This window comes from Suricata suricatta, chromosome 4 (assembly GCF_006229205.1).
Source record: "Suricata suricatta isolate VVHF042 chromosome 4, meerkat_22Aug2017_6uvM2_HiC, whole genome shotgun sequence".
NCBI classification, from domain to species: Eukaryota; Metazoa; Chordata; class Mammalia; order Carnivora; family Herpestidae; genus Suricata; species Suricata suricatta.
In genome coordinates this window covers 139,671,777-139,692,365 of record NC_043703.1, presented here as the reverse complement: position 1 = coordinate 139,692,365, position 20,589 = coordinate 139,671,777, and the positions used below count along the sequence as shown (strand labels likewise).

Genomic DNA, 20,589 nt, shown 5'->3' with positions numbered 1-20,589 from the left:
TCCAGAGTGGCTGCACCAGTTTACATTCCCACCAACAGTGTAGGAGGGTGCCCATCTCTCCACACCTTCACCAGCATCTATAATCTCTTGATTTGTTCATTTTAGCCACTATGACTGGTGTGAGGTGGTATCTCATTGTGGTTTTGATTTGTGTTTCCCTGATGATGAGTGATGTTGAGCATCATTTCATGTGCCTGTTGGCCAGAAGCCTTCTAGAACTGATCAGTGAATTCAGTAAAGTTGCAGGGTACAAAGTCAATGTACAGAAATCAGTTGCATTCTTATACACCAAAAATGAAGCAACAGAAAGAGAAAGCAAGAAACAGATCCCATTCACAATTGCACGATAAACCATAAAATAGCTAGGAATAAACCTAACCAAAGATGTAAAAGAAACAAACTCTTAACCATAGAGAACAAACTGATGGTTACTAGAGGGGAGGTAGGGTGAGGGGTGGGCGAAATAGGTGAAGGGGATTATGGAGGGTCTTTGTTGTGATCGGCACGGGGTGATTAAAATAAAATCTTAAACAGAACCCCCCCCCCACTGTTGTCCAGGCTTTTGCAGTTGAGTTGTAACCGTAGTTGCCTCAGAATAAGAAGCTGACTCTCCTGTCATCCGTCTTTTAGTAATCTCTTTTAGTTAGAGCCAGTTTTAGATAACACTATTTAGAAATTTACAAAACATTTCTGAGAAATAAGTGAAATATTGGAAGCAAAATATAGATTATAAGAATTAGGAATATACAGTATTTGATATCCTCAAAAATGTGGTTTTTTTGGAGGAAATAGAAACATTAAAAATAGAGTATTTACTTTAACTTAATTATACAGAGATATATTTTCAGCCACTAAAATAACCCAGTTTTTTTTTTGGGAGACAGATTCTGAAATTTGGGAGATGTTGAATATGTATATAGAATGTTTCATCCAAATATCATTAGTGGCTTTGAAAAAAGCAGTGAAATAGTAGTTTGGGCTTTTTTTTTTTTTTTAAATCTTAGGTTTTCTTAAGTCTTTAATGACACTGAACTTGAATGTAAGATTATTCTTTTTAAGGGCCTTGTAAGTAATGATTTTGTAAAATATATGCTTTTTATATTGTAAATTTTTTATAACCTAAAATTTGCAATTTTAATAATTTTTAAGTGTACCATTCAGTGATATTAAGGACATTTACACTGTTAAGCAGTTTTCAGCACTTTCCATCTCCAGAACTGTTTTTATGACCCCAAACTGAAACTCTGTGCCCATTGAACACTAGCTCCGCATCCTCTGCGCACCTGAGAATGGGAGCTGCCATTCTGTTTCCTGTCTCCATGGGCTTCGCTGTTCTAGGTCCCTCACACAGTCATAATACATTTGTCCTTTTGTGTCGGGCTTATTTATCGTAGCATAAGGTCGCCAGGGTTCCCCCACGCTGGAGTGCCTGTCAGACCCTCTTTCCTGTGTAAGGCTGTGAATATATATTCCAAATTCAGTTTATTCACTTTTCTGTCAGTGAATATATGAGTTATTTCTGCCTTTTAGCTATTGTGAATAACACTGCCATGAACACTGGCATGCAAATATCCATTCAAGTCCCTCCTTTCAATTCTGTTGGGCATATTTCCAGTAATAAAATGCCTGGATCGTGTGTAAATCCATATTTAGTTTTTTGAGGATGGTTTTTGAGGATGCCCAGATATCCTTATCCACACGAAGATATTGTGAAGTGTCTGCTCTGAACGTGGGGGCAGTAATAAAACTTCATAATGTTAATCTCTGATGTATTTTGGTTTTTGCTGACACAAATAACTGGTAGCTAGAATCCTAGGCTAGTAAAATATTTTATCAGTGTATATTTAGGCACTCATTGCTTATTATCAAAGCTGACACTGTGTCCTTATTTAAAACCTCTTCTGGGGCCACCTGGGGGGCTCAGTCGGTTAAGCGTCCAGCTTCGGCTCAGGTCATGATCTCAGGGTTCGTGGGTTCAAGCCCCGCGTCAGGCTCTGTGCTGACAGCTAGCTCAGAGCCTGGAGCCTGCTTTGGATTGTGTATCTCCCTCTGTCTCTGACTCTCCCCTGCTTGCGCTGTCTGTCTCTCAAAAATAAAAAACGTAAGAAAAATTTTTTTTAAACCTCTTCTGTGTAGGACACCCCACTATTCATGATCTGATGAGTCACTATTTGGTATTTGTCAGCATCTTTATTTTACTAATTTTTGGCATCTGAGAAGTTTAGCTGTTCTCAAGTACTTTTAAATTGGACAGCACAGAACTTTCATTTGCTTTTAATAAACTGTGGAGTATTTAGTGAATATGAAGTCTATAACAATTAAAATCAAATTAATGTTAATTTAAAAATTTTAAACAACCATAATTCAACAAAGATGAACTTGGGAATTAATGTCATTCTTTTCCTTTCCTTACGACAGAATTTTGGAAGTGAAATAAGCTTTGGTCATCTTTTAGTCCTTCCCTCCTCGCCCTTTATAGATAAGACACATCTTAAGGCCAGAGAAGTTAATCCATTTATTTAAGGGCATTTAAAGAATGGCTGGCAAAGTAGAGCCACCCAAGCTAGTTTAGGAAAGTAATTCAGCTTGATTTGTAGATACAGAGTATCGTAATGAATTATTTGGCACCTTTATTTGCTATAAACGAAATGGAATTTTATTAAAACTTCATAGCTAAAAGCAGCCTTAGAGACCATCAGATCGAAGCCCTTCACTGTATAGATGAGGAAAATGAGATCTAAAAATGGTCAGTACCTTTCCCAAGAGTTATGCAGCTAATTGGTGGGGAGAGTCTGGTCTAGAATCCAGTTCCTCTTTTCAGTACATTTTTCCACTTTGCCATGCCTCTTCTTTAAAAATATGTTGCAGGGGCGCCTGGGTGGCTCAGTCAGTTGAGTTTCCGGCTTCAGCTCAGGTCATGATCTCACAGTTCGTGGGTTCAAGCCTCGCATCAGGCTCTGTGCTGACAGCTAGCTCAGAGCCTGGAGCCTGTCTTCAGAGTCTGTGTCTCCCTCTCTCTCTGACCCTCCCCTGCTTGTGCTGTCTCTCTCTTTCTCTCTCTCTCTCTCTCAAAAATAAATAAAAAATGCTAAAATAAATAAATAAAAATATGTTGCCTGCCATGCTTTAGCAATGACTTCTTTCTTTAAAAAATTAATTTTTATTCATTTTTTGAGAGAGAGAGAGAGAGAGCGAGTGTGGGGGAGAGACAGAGAGCGAGGGAGACACAGAATCTGAAGCAGGCTCTAGGCTCCAACTCACAAACGCGAGATCATGACCTGAGCTGAAGTTGGATGCTTAACTGACTGAGCCACCCGGGTGCCCTTGTAAGCTTATTTTATTTGGCATTTGGAGCATATTGTTGTAAAGGAAAAATACTGTAATGTTTAGGTTTCTGAGCTGCTTCACAAAAGCCTATATAAGACACAGTATACATGGATTATAGTAATAAAAGTATTATTTCATGATACCCAATTATACAGACGGAAATATGCAGGGAAGATGGTTGAGAAAGTTTTCCATGGAGGGGACATTTGAGCTGTCCCTGCAGGGTGAGACAGCCAGCAGGAGGCATCGGTCATTCTCAGGTCCTGAATTGGATCGAATTAAGGGTATCTCTTATCGGGGATGCGGTGGAGACCCTGGGTCAGCCCTGCCCACCCATCTGCACAGACTAGCACGAGTCCTCACCGGCCAGCCTGCTGCTTGGGTAGTTAGGTGGGTGCTCTCTTCACTGGGTTTGCTGGCCTGGGTGGCTCAGTTGGTTGAGAGACCCATTTCAGCTCAGGTCATGGTCTCACAGTTCACAGTTCACAGTTAGAGCTGTCAGCTCAGAGCCTGGAGCCTGCTTCCGATTCTGTGTGTCCCTCTCTCTCTGCCCCTCCCCTCCTCATGATCTGTCTCTCTCTGTCTCTCAAAAATAAATAACTGTTTAAAAAAATTAAAAATAACATTTTCTTCCAAAGTCGGCAGAGCATTAAAGCATATATCCCCCATTTAAGTTTCTTTTTTCTTTACCTAATTATGATTGACTTAACCTGTGGGCAGCAGTGTTCTATAAAACATATTAAACAGAGCCCATCTGCAGTTACCTCCTTTTAGAAGGACTTTCCCAACCACGTCTTTGTGTCTCCCAGCCCAACAGATACAAGATATATGCATTCTTCAGTGATACCGTTATCCAGCCAGTTCCGTCTTTAAAGCTCTTCAAATGTCCGTTTGTCAGATTGCATTTTACTCTCCGTGTTTAGTGAGAATGTTTTGCTTGTTTTGTTTTCACATAAAAGTCTCAGGCAAACTCTTGTTCTCATGCCAGCATGGAAAACAGTCCGATTTTGTTTTTCTCAGGAAAATTTCTCCCCTACTTCGGTGTGCAAACCTTAAAGCTGGCCTTTAACTCTGTCAAGCCCTGAGCGTGAGCTGATCTGTGTCCCGCCACGTCATTAGCAGAGGGGTCAGTGCGCTTGGGAGGAGGGCAGGTTTTCTTTGACCTTCTCAGGGCTGGGTCTGCAAACTAACCTGACAGCTTAACGGGAAGAAGGCACACAGATTTACCTAGTATAGGTTGTTTTGTGACACGGGAGGCTTCCCAAGGAAACCGTTAGACGCTCGTATTTTTATGCCCGGTTTGATGAAGAGCGGGCATCGTGGAGGAGTGTGCTGGGTCAGAGAGTGTGTAAGTGTGAAGTGCTCCTTGCTCCTGGGTGTAGGGAGCACGCCTCACACAGGAGGGATTTGTGACCTGTTTCAGGGCACAGGGGCAGGGGCAAGGTCGGAGTGATCTTCTGGCTTCTGCTGTTTTCTCGCACTCCTGTGGCTTAACATACTCGATGTGCCCAGGCGCCATGTTTTAGGGCCAGCGTGTCCCGAATCCTATCAGAGGTTAGTGCCATCAACCTGTGCTCACTCTGGATGGTGATTTTCTGTCAGGGGTGAGAGAAAGTATTACAGGAGGAGATATCCTGGAGGGGCGCACTTTGGTGGGCGCTCTCAGAGGCTTGCTGAGCTTTACCTGTTCATATTTCATCCTCACAGCCACTGTTTTAGAGAGGAGGGCAGTGAGACTCTGGGACGTCAAGTAACTCCCCAAGGTCACCCAGCTGGCCACCTCACGCGGTGGATCTGGGCTTCCCAGCAAGCTCTGGCTGTCTTGGAGAATGTTCCCGCTGTTCTCCAGAGCCTGTCCCTCAGCACCCTTCCATGCTGTCACAGGGTTACAGAGGCAGTCCCTTCCGTAAGGTGAAGAGTCACAAATGCCCTGATGCAGCCCATTGTGGGTAGTAGAATCACTGTGCAGATTCACTTGTTGATTCCTTTGAGCATTGCTTGAGATCAAGTAGTGTTCTACATTTTAAATCATTTTTTTAATGTCTTTTGTGTCATCGTGTATCTCTTTATAGTGCCGTGTACACCTGTTTATGTTGATGAAGCCATTCTTGTAGATTTTAGTTACTGGAGGCTAACGAGATAAGGTTATAGATTAATCCGGTGAAACATATTTCAAGGGGATCAAATATTTTAATTTGCAGTTAGTTATAGAAGGATAAGATTACCTAATAGACGTTGTATTAGAAAGTAGATTCTGGGGGCGCCTGGGTGGCTCAGTCGGTTGAGTGTCCAGCTTCAGCTCAGGTCATAATCTCACAGTTAGTGGGTTCGAGCCCCATGTCGGGTTCTGTGCTGACAGCTCAGAGCCTGGAGCCTGTTTCAGATTCTGTGTCTCCCTCTCTCTCTGACCCTCCCCGCTCATGCTCTGTCTCTCAAAAATAAATAAAAAACATTAAAAAAAAGATTCTGTGAGGGTAGCAGACTTGTCTGTCTTGCTTTAGTTTGTCTGTGGGGCCTTATGCGCATGGCCTTGCACGGAGTAGGTGCTCGTGTGAATTCATGAACGAACACACTTTGGTGGGACCCCACTCTGTGGATTCTCCTCCCTTGTTCGTGCTGCCTTTGCTTACTCCTCTTGCCACTCCGCCTTAGCAGAGCACTTTGCCAGCCTTCTTTCCTGAGTCCTCTGCTCACAGTTCTCAACGGGGCCCTCAGGGTGTTTCTGTATCTATCAGGACCCTGTCATCACTTCCAGGAGGTCATCATGTCTGGAGAATGTGTTGAAAAAAAAAAAATAAAGATGTTTCGGAGACCAAGAGGCCAGATATTAGAACTAGCTTTTGCTACTAATCAAGGTGTGACTTAGAGGAAATGGTCTAACCCTTTGATGCTTCCTTTTCCTTTTTATTGTAAAAGAGTTGGTCTTGATTCTGAGTTGAAAATTCATATACCTAAAGGGTCCCACAGATAGCTCACACGGTGCTCATGGAAGGACTTCCTGCTAACATTTAATGAAAATTTGGAGTTATAAATCAATTTCACCACAGATAAATAGTTGTGTTATCTTAGTCTAGTAGTTCTTAAGCTTGGCTACAGTTTAGAATGATCTGGGAAGTGTTATATTTACTTTATTCATTTATTTATTTATCTTTATTTTATTTCGAGAGAGAGAGAGAGATGGAGAGCAAGTGGAGGAGGGGCAGAGAGAGAGAGGGAGACATAGAATCCAAAACAGGCTCCAGGCTGTGCGTGGTCAGCACAGAGCCCTATGCGGGGCTTGAACTCACAGACCGTGAGATCATGACCTAAGCCGAAGTCGATGCTTAACAGGTTGAGCCACCCAGGTGCTTCAGGGAAGTGTTTTAAAAAACACTTGTGCCAGATCGTGCTTTCAGAGATCTGATTTCCTTAAAAAACAAAACAGAAGAAGACAGAAGCTTCTCAGGTGCTTCTAACATGCAGCTTGGTTTGGAAGGATTAATTGGACTGCTAACTAACTAGGGTGTTTTCCTCCCTGACTTTTGGAAACAAGCAAATGATCAAGGATATAGTCAGCTTGCAGACAAATAAGCGTTTTCCCTTGTTTCGCGTCAATCTTGACTGAAGGTTACAGTTGTGAATGATCACGGGGAGATGGTATTGGATTACAGATCGTCAGCAAAGCGTGAAAATTGTGTTCGTTATATCAAGTGGCGTCTACTGCATCATCATCATCATCATACATTTTGCCTGTTTTCACTCACCCAGAACTTTTACTTTTTTCTAATACATCTATGGTCACGTTCAGTTGTTTCTACTGCATTCTCTGAACACATGGCAGTCACAGCTTTCTGGGGTTAGGACTTAGTACTTGTATATTTGAGCTTTTGTTTTAGGTCAGTCTTTGTTAAGATACTGCTCTAGGAAAGCGGATTAACTAAATCGGAGACTCACTACCCTTACCAAGGCCAGAAAGTGTTTTCATACATTTTAGTATTGTTTTCTATAATGTGTGTAGAAAAAAAGATCTTTTGCTTTTAAGTGAACAAATAACTCTTGGGCATTCTGTGTACTTAAAGTTTGATTTGCATTTGTATCTATGAATTTGGATTTTTTTAAGTGAAAAATTATCAAATTTCTAATGGTTTGTTTTTATACTTGAATTTGGGTAATTTTAAAAAATTTATTTCAAATTTGAGAAAGATGTTTTTAGGTGGTTTATTTTCTCACATTTTTTTATAACTCATGGAATAAAAAGATTTGTTATATTTAATATATAATATATATTACATTTAATATATTATATATTTATATCCTCTTGTGATATATTCTGCCCATTGTTTTATCTGGGAAGATTTTGATTTATTCCCTAAGGGATTTATTCACTAGATTGGATCCTCTAGGTTAAGTAATGACTGCTCAAATGAACACATTTTTTACAAAAATACTTGACAGCACATGCTTTATTATTTTTTACAGAGAAGATTTTCAAGTCTCCAGTTGTATTCTGGTATTTTTGGAAGAATGAATTTTGTACTAATCAGAGAGAGATCACAGAGCTTATCCCTTCTTCTTCTTTTTTTTTCCTTCCTTTCTGACAGTTTTTGCTTTCACAACCAAAGTTTTGGGCCATTCAGACATCAGCCTTGGTTCTCCGGACGAAACTTGAGAGAGGAAGCATACGCCGAGTGGAGCGGGCAATGAGGCAGACGCAGGTGAGAAGTAACGCAACAATTCTTGTTACTCTTCCCACTCTCTGTTGCTATTGAAAAGCATACATCTGGGGGCGCCTGGATAAGCGTCCGACTTCAGCTCAGGTCATGATTTCATGGTTTGTGAGCTGAGCCCCGTGTCTGGCTCTGTGCTGACAGCTCGGAGCCTGGAGCCTGCTTTGGATTCTGTGTCTCCCTCTCTCTCTGCCCCTCCCCTATTTGTGCTGTTTCTCTCTCTCTCTCTCTCTCTCTCTCTCTCTCTCACATAAAGAAACATTAAAAAAAAGTTAAACAAAGGGGTGCCTGGGTGGCTCAGTCGGTTAATCGTTGGCTTTGGCTCAGGTCATGATCTCACGTTCGTGGGTTCGAGCCCCGCGTTGGGCTCTGTGCTGACAGCTAGCTCAGAGCCTGGAGCCTGCTTCCCATTCTGTGTCTCCCTCTCTCTCTGACCCTCCCCTGATCACGCTGTCTCTGTCTGTCTCTCAAAAAAATAAATAAAAAAACATAAAAAAAAGTTTTAAAAAACCACAGTATCTGTGTTATGAATATAAAAGGATAAGATAGCTTTCATTTTGTTCATGTTGTTGTTATTTAGAGCGTAGGTTCTAGAATTCATTTGGCCACAGAGCCCAGCTATGTCATGTAGTGGCTCTGTGACCGCAGGACTTAACCTCTCTAAAGGAAAACCGTTCCTCTGCTTACAACACTCTGACACCAGAGGTGTGGGTCTTCCACACCAGGCATTTCTCCACTTCCCTCTGGGCATCCACTGGGTGTCCTCTACTTTAATTCAATTCTGTCACCACCTGGAATTAGTGCAGACGCCATTGGTTAAGGGCTCAGACCCACACCACTGCCCTCTACTTTAGATGCCAATCTCAAATCTGGTACTTCTGACTGATTGACTGTAATTCGGGGGTTCTCACTCTCTCCTGGGGTCCGATAACTTGCTAGAATGGCTCACAGAACTCAGGGAAGCTTTACTTGCTATTAGTGGTTTATTATAAAGGATACAGATGAACAGCCAGGTGCAGAGGTACGTGGAGCGAGGTCTCGGAGCATCCTGTGCACCGGAGCTTCTTTCCTTGTGGAGTTTGGGGCACATCACCCTCCAGCATGTGGCAGGCGCACCAACCCGGAAGCTCTCCAAATCTGTGCTTTTTAGGGTTTTTACAGAGCTTCCATTAAGTAGGCATGCTTGATTGCGTCATTGGCCCTTGGTGAGTCACTCAGTCCCCAGCCCTGCTCCCCTCCCCCGAGGTTGGGAGTGTGGCTCAGAGTTCCAGCCCAGTAATTGCATGGTTGGTTCCTGTGTCAGCTGGCTCATCCTCCAGAGTCACCTCAGTGTCCTGGGCTCTGAGGAGGGCTGCCAGGGGCTTATGGATAACAACAGACACTCCGTTAACCCTACCACTCAGGGAGTCACGAGAGTTTCAGAAGCTCCATGCCAGGAGCCAGGGATGAAGACTAAATATATACTTCTTCATGTATCACATCACCCCTCTAAGCTTCATTTTCATCATCTGCAAAAGAGGGTAATAATACTAATCACAGCAGAGGTTATGATGAGGATTAAAAGAGGCAAATAAGAATTAATAAGAGTAATAAGGTTTGGTTCCAAGGTACAGGTTATGTAAGGAAATAAAATTCATTCTAATGCAAAAATAATCTAAGTTAATCTGCATTCAGGCATCAATCCCATTTAATACTCATGTTTTTCTCATCCAGGAATTAAATAGCATCTCTTTCATAGGTTGTGTAATAAACTAATAACCATGATGCAAATTGATTGCCAAGAAAAATTAAAAATGTTGCAAAAGATATAGGATTTCATGAAGTCAATGAAAGTAATATTTACAAAAACTTATTTTGGGGGGCGCCTGGGTAGCGCAGTTGGTTAAGTGTCTGGCTTTGTCCCGGGTTATAATCTCTCTGTTTGCGAGTTCGAGCCCTGTGTCAGGCTCTCCAGCACAGAGCCTGCTTCTCAGTCCCCTTCTGTCTCTGCCCCTTCCCCCCTCTGTCAAAAATAAACATTTAAAAAATAAAAATAAAATTAAAAAAATTTTTTGAAACAATTTGGTTGTAAGAACAATGTGAAAATACTCCTGTCCACCCTTCATGATGAGACCCTGGTCAAGTTTTATCAATAGTCCTAACAATGTCCTTTGTAACAAAAGGATCCAAGCACAGCATTGAGCTGCCTCATCCTTTCAGTGTCCTTTTCCTGTAACAGTTCCTCAGTCCTTTCCTGACCTTTATGGGTTTGATAGTTTTGAAGGTCACCCCGTTATTTTGGAGATTGCCCTTCAATTTGTGTTTCTCCAACATTTCCTCATGACTGGATTCAGGTTACACAGTTTCTACAGCGATAGTATGGACGTGTTACTTCTCACTTCTTCCTCTCTGATGCCACACGATGTGAGCTGTCACTGGTGATGTTCTTTCATCCTTCGAGTAAGGTCACATTTGTGGAATTTCTCCCAGTGTAGTTACTCTTTACCTTGTAAGTAATAAACATCTGGGGGGTGTTACTTTGAGATTATCATGTTGGTCATCCAATTTTCACCCACTTGTTTTAGTATTTACTGATGTTTCCAGAGAGAGGAAGTTATGATGATTGCCAAGTGGTAACTTTCTAATTCCATAATTACTAAGTAGTATCTAGGTTGGTATTCCACTATAGACAAGAGCTTTCTCTTCTCTTTATTTATTCCTCCACTGATTTATTTATTAGAGTATGGATCACGGATTTCTATTTTATTCAGCTGGATATAATCTTATGCTGTCTTTACTTTTTTGTTTACTTTTAATTTTTTACTTTGATAGAATTTTAGCTCGTGAATGAGATAAACTTACATATAGAGCATCTTACTTGTTACTGTAGTAAAAGGAGAAGTGGATTCTCTGTGTTTAACAATGCTAATTGCACCCAATTATTCATTCTTCTCTTCTTTTAGTAATAGAACCTGAATTTTATCCAGACGTATGACTTCCCATCCTCCTTTGCAGGTAGGAGGGACCATGTGACTCAATTCTGAATAACAGAATGTGTGGGTAGAAGTTATGTATACCACTTCTCGATGATGTCGAGAAAAGACCAGGGAATTAGCATATTTCCCTGGTATTTTGTCCTTTTCTCTTGCCAAGGAGGCCAGAGAACTGGGGCTGCTACCTTAGATCAGAGATGCCGTGCGTTGAGAATAGCAGAGCCATTTTACCAGCTCTGGACACTGATTACCGCACTTAAACATGAGAAAGAAAATTATGTCTTGCTTAAGTAAGTATATTTTAAAAATCGCTTTCTACAGTAGTTTAACCTGTATTGACTAAGCTGAGAGCACTTTAGTGATGCTCCTAGAGGTACAAAGATTATTCTGTAGGTTCTGTATCTTTCTTAGCTCTGTCTACTGAGAGTCTAGGGCACTGCACCTCAGTAGCAGACGAGCACACCTTGTACCAGATCTTGATTTCTAAATACCATTCTTTGTAGATGGCTGATGATAGGATTGGGGCAGCAGAGGCAGGGAAAATACAAGAACATTTTGTGCAGTGCAAGAAAGTAAGGTAGTTGTGTGTGTGTGTGTGTGTGTGTGTGTGTGTGTGTTTTATCTATTTATTGAGAGAAAGAGAGAGACAGAGTCCCAAGCAAACCCCACACTATCAGCACAGAGCCTTTTATGGGGTTCGAACTCCTGAACGGTGAGATCATGACCTGAGCCGAAATCATGATTTGGACACTTACCTGACTGAGCCATCCAGGTGCCCTGAAAGTAAGGTAGTGTTTAAAAAAAAAAAAAAAAAAAAAAGAGGGTTCGGGACACATCGGAAGGACACAGGAGCTTATATGAAAGAGAACCCAATGGCCAAAGCTAGAACAGTTTGAGCAAAAAAGTAACATAGTTTTTGGTTATAATCAAAAGTTTTAAAATAAATACATGGACTCAATAAATATAGAGTCCATACTGCTATAATTGAATGAGTGATTGAATAAATGGAAGAAGGGACAGATCTTCCTTACAGAAGAATTTGAAATAATTTATGCAGATACACCTCCCTTATTAGGTGGAGTTTAACCTGTCTTTCTGAGAGTGTGAGCTGGACTTAGTCACTTTCAAAACTAGAGTATGAAAACTGAACACTAGTGGCTTTACCATGGAGAAACCTGGCTGTCCCCACCTTAATCAGGTGGTCATGCTTGGCATCACCAGAGAAGTCTGTTGATGTCACATCCTCTGGTCTTCGGATATGGTGAGAGGAGCACTTGAACCCTTGGGGATTCTTCCACCAAACTGGTAACGTCAGTTTAATTACAAGACAGCATCAGAAAAACCCAATTGAGAGACATCCTATGAAGTACCTGGCTAGCACTCTCAAAAGTGTCAGGGTCATGGACAACATGGACTGAGAAACCATCCCAGATCAGAGACACTAAGGCAACTCTATATGGTATCCTAGACTGGATCTTAGAACAGAAGGGCATTAATGAACATTAATGGGAAAGGGTAAAATATGACTGAAGTCTATAGTTTAGTTAATAGTAATGGACTAATGTTAATTTCTTAGTTTTGCAAAATATATTTATGTAATTTGTTAATATCAGGAGAAATTGGGTGAGGAGGTTATAGGAAGTTTTCAGATTTTCTGTAAATCTGAAACTATCCCCTAATAAAAAATTTATCTTAAAAGAAAAGCAGACACACTTATATTCCAGTTAGAAGTTGTCTTGGTTTAGGAATATGTACGCCTGGGGGCACCTGGCTGACTGTCGGTAGAGCACGCGACTCTTGATCTTGGGGTTGTGAGTACCAGGTTAGCACTGCCGCTTGTTTGGTGTCCAGTTGTGTGCTTAGCTCCTGCCCAGCATCTAAATGACGAAGGCGGGGGTCAGTGCATGTCCTACATCCAGATGTTTCTTATTTTAGTGAAGCTTGAGTTCGATTTTTAACTGAGAACACGGGAAGGAAGTATATAATGAGATCTAAATACTGAATAAAGCACGTTCAGGTTTACTAAATAATCATAAGCGTTCCTTGCTACAGTCCATAAGGCTGGGGTAAGGAGGGAGGGGACGTGGGGAGAATGCATTGGTGTGTGTAGAGGACACGGTGCTTCCATCTGGGTCATGCTGGAGAGCAGGGGGGATCATGTTGGAAAGGCTCATTGTTCAGTTCTAGTGGCAAGTCTTACAGAAGGCGAAAGTGTGGATTTTCTCCTCTGAGTAGAAGGAACTACAGTTAACATGACAAAAGTCACAGTTTCTTTTTCTTAAACAATGGCAGATTCTTTTTTTTTTTTTTTTTTCAATGTTTATTTATTTTTGAGAGACCAAGACAGAGTGGGATCAGGGAGGGGCAGAGAGAGAGGGAGAGACAGAATCTGAAGCAGGCTCCAGGCTCTGAGCTGTCAGCACAGAGCCCAACGCGGGGCTTGAACGCTCAAACTAACGAGCTTGAGACCATGACCTGTGCAAAAAGCCATACACTTACCCAGCTGAGCCACACAGGCACCCCAAAGGTCACAGTTTTGAACAGAGTCTTAGTAGTACTGCAGCATTTATTTGTTGGTGAAAATAGAAGCAGAGACCTTGATTAGGGGTTACTTAAAGAGGACTGCTTACTGGGATTCAGTATGGATGGAAATATAGATTAAAAAGTTTTTTTCAATGTTTATTTTAAGAGAGAGAGACAGAGCAGGAACGGGGTTGGGGCAGAGAGAAGGGAAACACAGAATCCGAAGCAGGTTCCAGACTCTGAGCTGTCAGCACAGAGCCCAGGCTTGAATTCATGAACTGGAAGATCATGACCTGAGGCAGAAGTCGGCTGCGTAACTGATTGAGCCACCCAAGTGCCCCTAAAAATACAGATTTAAGAGGTGATTTCCTTCCTCGTTCTAAGATAGATAAATCATTTAACTTGAAATTGAAATTAAAATGAAAGATAGTAAAACTCATAAAACTTTTTTCATCTGGCTGCTTAAATTTAAACTCCTAAGGAAAACGTGTTTAGAGTAAGATTATTTTTCAAGGAGAGAAATTGGGAAACTAAACAATGTGAGCACTTTAAAAAGTCTTTAAACTGAGAGTTGAAGGGGAAGGGGGAGGAGGGGAAGAGGTGGTGGTGATGGTGGAGGGCACTTACGGGGAAGAGCACTGGGTGTTGTATGGAAAACAATTTGACAATAAAATATTATGAAGAAAAAAAAGAAATAAAAATAAAAAGTCTTTAAGAGCTTTTAAAATGTATTTCTTTTTTTTAGAAATAGCTCACCTGTGTGAAAAATCTTCTCGTTGCTAGGAAAAAATAGATGTTTATCTGGACTAAGTGAAGTTTTGGTTCAAAAGATCTATGAAAACCAAAAACAAACAAAAAGTCCATGAAAACACAAACACCACAAATACCAGTCCCATTCCAGAACTGCTCTGTGCCAGCATAACTGGCAGACCAGTAAGAGGCTTACCAAGTTACTATAAATATCCGTGCTACTCACTTCGTGGGTGGCAAACATGTATTGAATTCCTAGTATGCACCAGATTCTGTATTGCACCCCGGGTGTACGAAGGTAATTAATACAAAATCTCTAACTTTCAGAAGCTTAAATTCTAAGGGCCGGTTTATGTGTTTTGGAATTATTTTCCACTTCCTCTTTTGCAGCCCCCCTTCCCCTTCTCTGCAAGATACTGTGCAGTTACCATGTCCGTTACTCCTCATCCTGCATACTGTTGGATTCATTGAGGGCCTCGTGTGTGTTTTATAGCGTCACATACTCTTTTAATCATTTTACTTCTTTTCATTCACCCCCTATCATCTGTTTCAGGTCCCTTTATCTTATTGTCACAGGTGGTTTTCTCCAAAACAGGTGAGGGATCAGGGTTCAATGCCACCTGAAGAGAAATAGGAGGACGTGGGATTGGGCTGAGAAAGAAGTCACACTGAGGTGCAGGCCCAACACAGGCCGGGCTGTTTCCTGTGTTGAGCCCCCCCCCGTCCCCTCCCTTCCCTCTCCCTGGATGGAGGCTGCCCTGGAAGGGAGGAGACCTCGGGCCGGGCTGGGTGCCGGCTGGGTGCTCTTCGTGGCTGTGGGAGACTCTGAGACAGCTGAATGCCGGGGGCTGTGCAGACCCCACTTTCTGAAACCGGGACGAATATCAAGCAAAGAAGGAAGGTGAAGATGTGGTTTCATGATTAGTACCTTAAACAGTTTGTGCTGAATTGCCCCTATTGTATTGAATTTTATTTATTGAAAGCTCATTTCACACGAAAACAGCAAAATGTTGAAATAACCAGTGTTAAAATAGCCAAATATTTGTTTTTTATTAAATATGTGTATGGTTTTTTGTTCAGGGAGACTACACATAATACTTTTTTTTGGGGGGGGGAAACAGTTTGAATTTTTTTTTCTTGCCAAAGTTTGGGCTTCTTAAATAATACTAGATTACATTCATTTATTAATGTAGGACATTCTGACTTTGAAATGATTGGCTTTACATTCATTTTTTACGTCGGTATGTAAAATGACTAAGCCATTATTCATCCTTCCCCTTTTAAAATTTATTTATTTGTTTTTAATTTTTTAAAATGTTTTATTTATTTTTGGGAGAGACAGAGAGACAGTGTGAGCAGGGAAGGGTCAGAGAGAGAGGGAGATATAGAATTAGAAGACAGGCTCCAGGCTCTGAGCAAGCTGTCAGCACAGAGCCTGACGGGGGGCCCGAACCCAAGAACCGTGAGATCATGACCCTAGCCAAAGTCGGACACCCAACCGACTGCGCCACCCAGGCTCCCCTAATGTTTATTTACTTTTGAGAACGAGAGAGACAAAGCGCAAGCAGGGGAGGGGCGAGGGGCAGAGAGAGAGAGGGAGGCACAGAATCTGAAGCAGGCTCCAGACTCCAGGCTGTTAGTACAGGGCCTGATGTGGGGCTCAGACTCAAAAACTGCGAGATCATGACCTGAGCCAAAGTCAACCCTTAAATAGCTGAGCCACCCAGGTGCCCCTATTCAGTTCTCTTTTGGAACGGCAATTAAACTAAGAACGTATAGAGGTAAATTCATCTATAAGTGTAGAACACATCTTTTTAATTTGAAACCCGCATTATTCTTTGAACTGTGCACCATATATTTTTGGATATTGGATAACAAAGGATGTGTTTGGGGAAGATAGGTTTAAAGAAGGAGCCAAATCACCGTGCTCTCACATTTTGCCCTTTCTTGGCTATCATATATGTGGCATCTCTGCATCTTGCCCTCCAACTTCTGCATTCTGCTGAGAGATGCATACTTCTCTGCCTAAAGAACAGTATTAGGGAGTTGTTATTTCTGCCTTTACAGGATGGTATGTCAGAGAAAATCACTTCATGTCCCACCGCAGAAACTTTGGAAATTAGCCAATTCGTGTGATAAGATGAATGCAGAATTTGTCGAATTTTCTGTGACTTGTTGAGCTGTTTACCTCATACTCTGAACTTTTGCCAGTTCTCTGATTCAGAATTTGATATTACTGTGTTTGTTGAAGTGGCTGCATCCCTGAAGAATAAGAGGGAAATGATTTTTAAAATACCTGTATATATAAAACAGTGTTTAGAAAAAATTCTGTTTTAGTTTCTGTAAAAATCTGTTTCCTCCCTCAGCTGTTATAAAATGATAAAATGATAAGCTGTTAAAGCTGAAAGAAAAATAAGCCAAAGGGAGCCATTTTGGGAAGAGCGGAGTCTTGACGTAGTACAGGCTGAGGAAGCGCACGTGGGGTGAGGTCAGGTGACTCGCCCAGTTGGCCTGGCTGGCTAATGGGGGTCTTGGCTGTAACGTACATGGTGACGGTGATGAACAGCTCCATTGACGTGATGGCAGAATTGGGGGGCAGGGGTTCTCAGTGACACACACCACACTTAAAAAGAGAATATTGCACCACCCCAACAGGTAAATAAAACCAGTGTTATAGGATCCATAGAGAAAGAAGACACCTCAGATTTTTGAGGACAATCCATTAAAAACACCCCATCTCATGGATATTATTCTAGGTCGGAGTTCTTTAACGATTGCATGTTTGGGGCTATGATGATGGTGGTGATGATGAAGAAAATGATATTGACGGAGACACTGTTTTTAGTGGTCATGATTCAGAAGCAGCGAATTAAACTGAGATGATATTCTCTCATGTTTATACCCTGCTTTTGATTATTTTATGTTCATTATTAAAATAATCTTGCTAATTAATTTAATTGCTCAGTTATCTCTTAATCCTGTAATTTAAATGAGGAGGGTCTGCCCCTCTTCATCTGAAGATGATTGCCTAACAGGGATCTTTCCTTCACCTGTGAATTTCTGGGAGGACACTGCATTGGATTGGAAATTTCTGTCCCTGGAGTCTTCATTGTGTTTGACTCTCTTCGCTGTGGTGGTTAGTTGAAATTTAACAATTTTTGAATGAGTTTTAGTTTTTCAGGAACACTTATTCATAATACTGTGGTTGCATACATGCACTGATGGAATAGAGTTTATGTATCACGTGTGATTCTGGAGGGAGAAGGGCCCAGAACAGGGGGATTGGTGCTGTGATGGAGATCATGGCTCCTGTGTAGGCTAACCCTCTTCTCTTTTAAAACCCGATAGTTCGTTCTTTACCTGACTGTTTAATTTCCAGTAATTGGTAAAGGCATGTCATAACAAAAGCCTTAATTGGGGGAAACCTGGTCATCATCCTCTAACGTCAGGATTTATACAGTGAGCCTCGTGCTTGTTTTTGAATAATTTTGTAAAGAAATCCTTTATATTAGTTTTTATATTGATGGAAAACGAAAACCTCACTGCTGGCATTGTATGTACCAGCTGGATCAAGTCCATGGTTAGTAGTAGCAAAGTGTGTTTTGCTTTTTTAAACTATGTCACTATTTTTTAATTGCTTTTTATTATAGAAATAGTACCTGCTAATTATAAAAAGTGGAAGCGATACAGAAACCCAGACTTCTTTCTCTTCATTAACATAAGTATTGTTTTTTAAAAAAATGTTTTTTAACGTTTATTCATTTTTGAAAGACAGAGAAGGAGTGCAAGTGGGGGAGGTTCAGAGAGAGAGGGAGACACAGAATCTGAAGCAGGCTCCAGGCTCCCAGCTGTCAGCAGAGAGCCTGATGCGGGGCTCGAACTCGTGAACCATGAGGTCATGACCTGAGCTGGAGTCAGACGCTCAACCAGCTGAGCCACCCAGGCGCCCCTTAACATATCTATTCCTAAACGTCAGTGGGATCATGAAGTATGTATTACTTTATACCTTTTTGCCTCTTAACCTAACAGCCTGATCAGTAGATCCAGCACCTTGGATCTACTGCCTTCATTCCAGTAGTTACATGTCATTCTGCTAAAGGGAGGTGCTAAAATTTACTGAACCTACCCTTTATTTTTGAAGGTGCCCTTTATTTAATTTGATTTTTAAACCGCATATTAGAAACTTTGGTACTGCACATGGTATAAAAAAAATTTAATGTACTCAGAAGGATCTCAGATGAAAGATATAAATTTTCCTCCAATTCACAGCCCATTTTTCAGCACTTTGTTGTTATTCTGGCGGTTTCCATCATAACTTTAAATATTTACACTTGTAATATACTTCTTTAAATGCTTATATTCTATTTCTGGATTTACCAACTTTAGATAGAATCTCTTGCCTTCACACTATGAATTATGGATGAATCAGTGCACCTCTCATCCCCTCTTCCATTTTTATGCCTTTTTTGTGCAATTATTAGGAATTGTTACTCTTCATTGTATTCTGTAATTTATGTCATTGTGTGTTTCGTCTCTATATTGATTTTTAAAATTGTAAATCAGTTTTATGTTGCAATTATGATTATATATGCTAATTATACAGTCAAAACTTGTGATTATAACAATGGACAAGAAATCGAATGCTTTGTTTCTAAACTTTTGCTACTTGACTATTGGGGTCCAGGGTCCAAATTCTCCATTTGTTCCTTTTTTGCCTTTTTTTTTTAAACTTATTCTAGGTCATAGTCAGCTACCACTGTTTCTTTTTATTTCAGTTGGCACCCTCCTGTTTTCCTTGTCTTTTTGTATTACCTTTTGTGTAACTTTCCACATGAAGGAAGTGGGTGGTAAAATTCGAGTCTTTGTGAATGTATTTTTCCATCAGAATTTATTAGTTGGGTTGGGTATAGAATTCTAGTTTTTGAATCATCTTTTTGTAGGACTTTAAATGGGGTCATTTCTTTAACATCTTCTGACATCCTAGTTTTCTGATAAATATGGCAGTTTGACTCTTGTTCCTTGTTTTAAGTGATATTTTTCTTCTCCTTTTGAACATTTTTAGTATTTACCTTCAAACTCAGAATTCTGGATATGTCTCAATGTGAGCATGGGTTCTGGTGTCATGCTACCTACTTCTCTGTGCCTCAGTTTCTTCCAGTGTGTAATAGCATAAATGTACTTATTAGGATTATATGAGTTAATATTTAGATCAATGTCTCTCATGCAGGAAGTACTTAACAAATGACATAACTGTTGTTATTTCTCTTGTTGGAGTACTTACGGGGTTCGTTAAGTGTGAACAATTATGTGTCTATAGTTCAGGAGTGTTTTCTTGTTATTTCGTTAATTATACTTTTCTCTATTTTTTAAAAAGCTTTTTGCTCTAGTTCAGTTCGGTAGTTGGAATTCTAGTAGACGTATGTGAGATCTCCTGAATTTATCTTGTATGACTCTTAACTTCTCTTCATGCTTTCTATCTCTTTGTACTTTTTGTTTGATGTCATGGGAGATTTCTTTAACCTTTTTTTTTCCTATATCACTACTTTTGATCATTAATATATTGAGCCTATTGTAATTTTTTATTTTGACAGTTGTTTTTTTCTTTCTTTTTTTAAATTTACAGTTAGTTTCAGGTGTACAATATAGTGATTCAACAGTTCTATGCATTTTTTTTCACTGCTCATCAAGAGAAGTCTATTCTTAATAACCTTTATTTCATTAAAAATAATATTTGATGCTTATTTTAGTTTTTAGGAATTCTGTATTTTTCCATTTGTTTTTTCTAATAGTCTTTTCTTGTTTCATTGATGTAATATCTCCTTTAATTTCTTTGCACATTGTTCATTAGAATTTCCATGAACTCTCTCTCCTCAGTAGCATATTGTTTTATATGTTCATCGTGGCTCTTCTTTTCTTTTCTTTTTTAACGTGTTTTTTTTTTTCATTTTTGAGAGAGCGAGAATGCAAGCAGGAGAGAGAGGGGAACAGAGGATCCAAAGTAGGCTCTGTGCTCACAACAGTGAGCCTGATGTGGGGCTTGAACTCATGAACTGCAAGATCCTGACCTAACATTCAACTGACTGAGCCACCCATGTGCCCCATGGCCCTTCTTTTCCTGGTATTGCTTTTCCTTAAATGGCTGATCGGCTCCGGGGTGGATGTACTAGCGGTCGCTGTGAGCTCCCTCTGCAGTCCTGTGGATCTCTTTGAGAGGCCGTCCCCTGGAATGGAAGGGCTGACTGCAGACTTCACACCTGGCCAGGGTGTGTCTCACTGGCGGGCTTCTTTAGAGTTGCCAGGAATCTTCCTTC

General features: G+C 40.7%; 1 protein-coding gene across 1 annotated transcript in view; it reads left to right on the top strand.

Annotated features, from left to right (window-relative positions):
* TTC27 (tetratricopeptide repeat domain 27) overlaps positions 1–20,589 on the top strand; it is a 183,141-nt gene that overhangs the window by 65,041 nt on the left and 97,511 nt on the right. Inside the window, exon 10 of the mRNA XM_029937972.1 lies at positions 7,908–8,021. Coding sequence (XP_029793832.1) covers positions 7,908–8,021 — 114 coding nt within the window. The remainder of the gene's footprint in view (positions 1–7,907; positions 8,022–20,589) is intronic.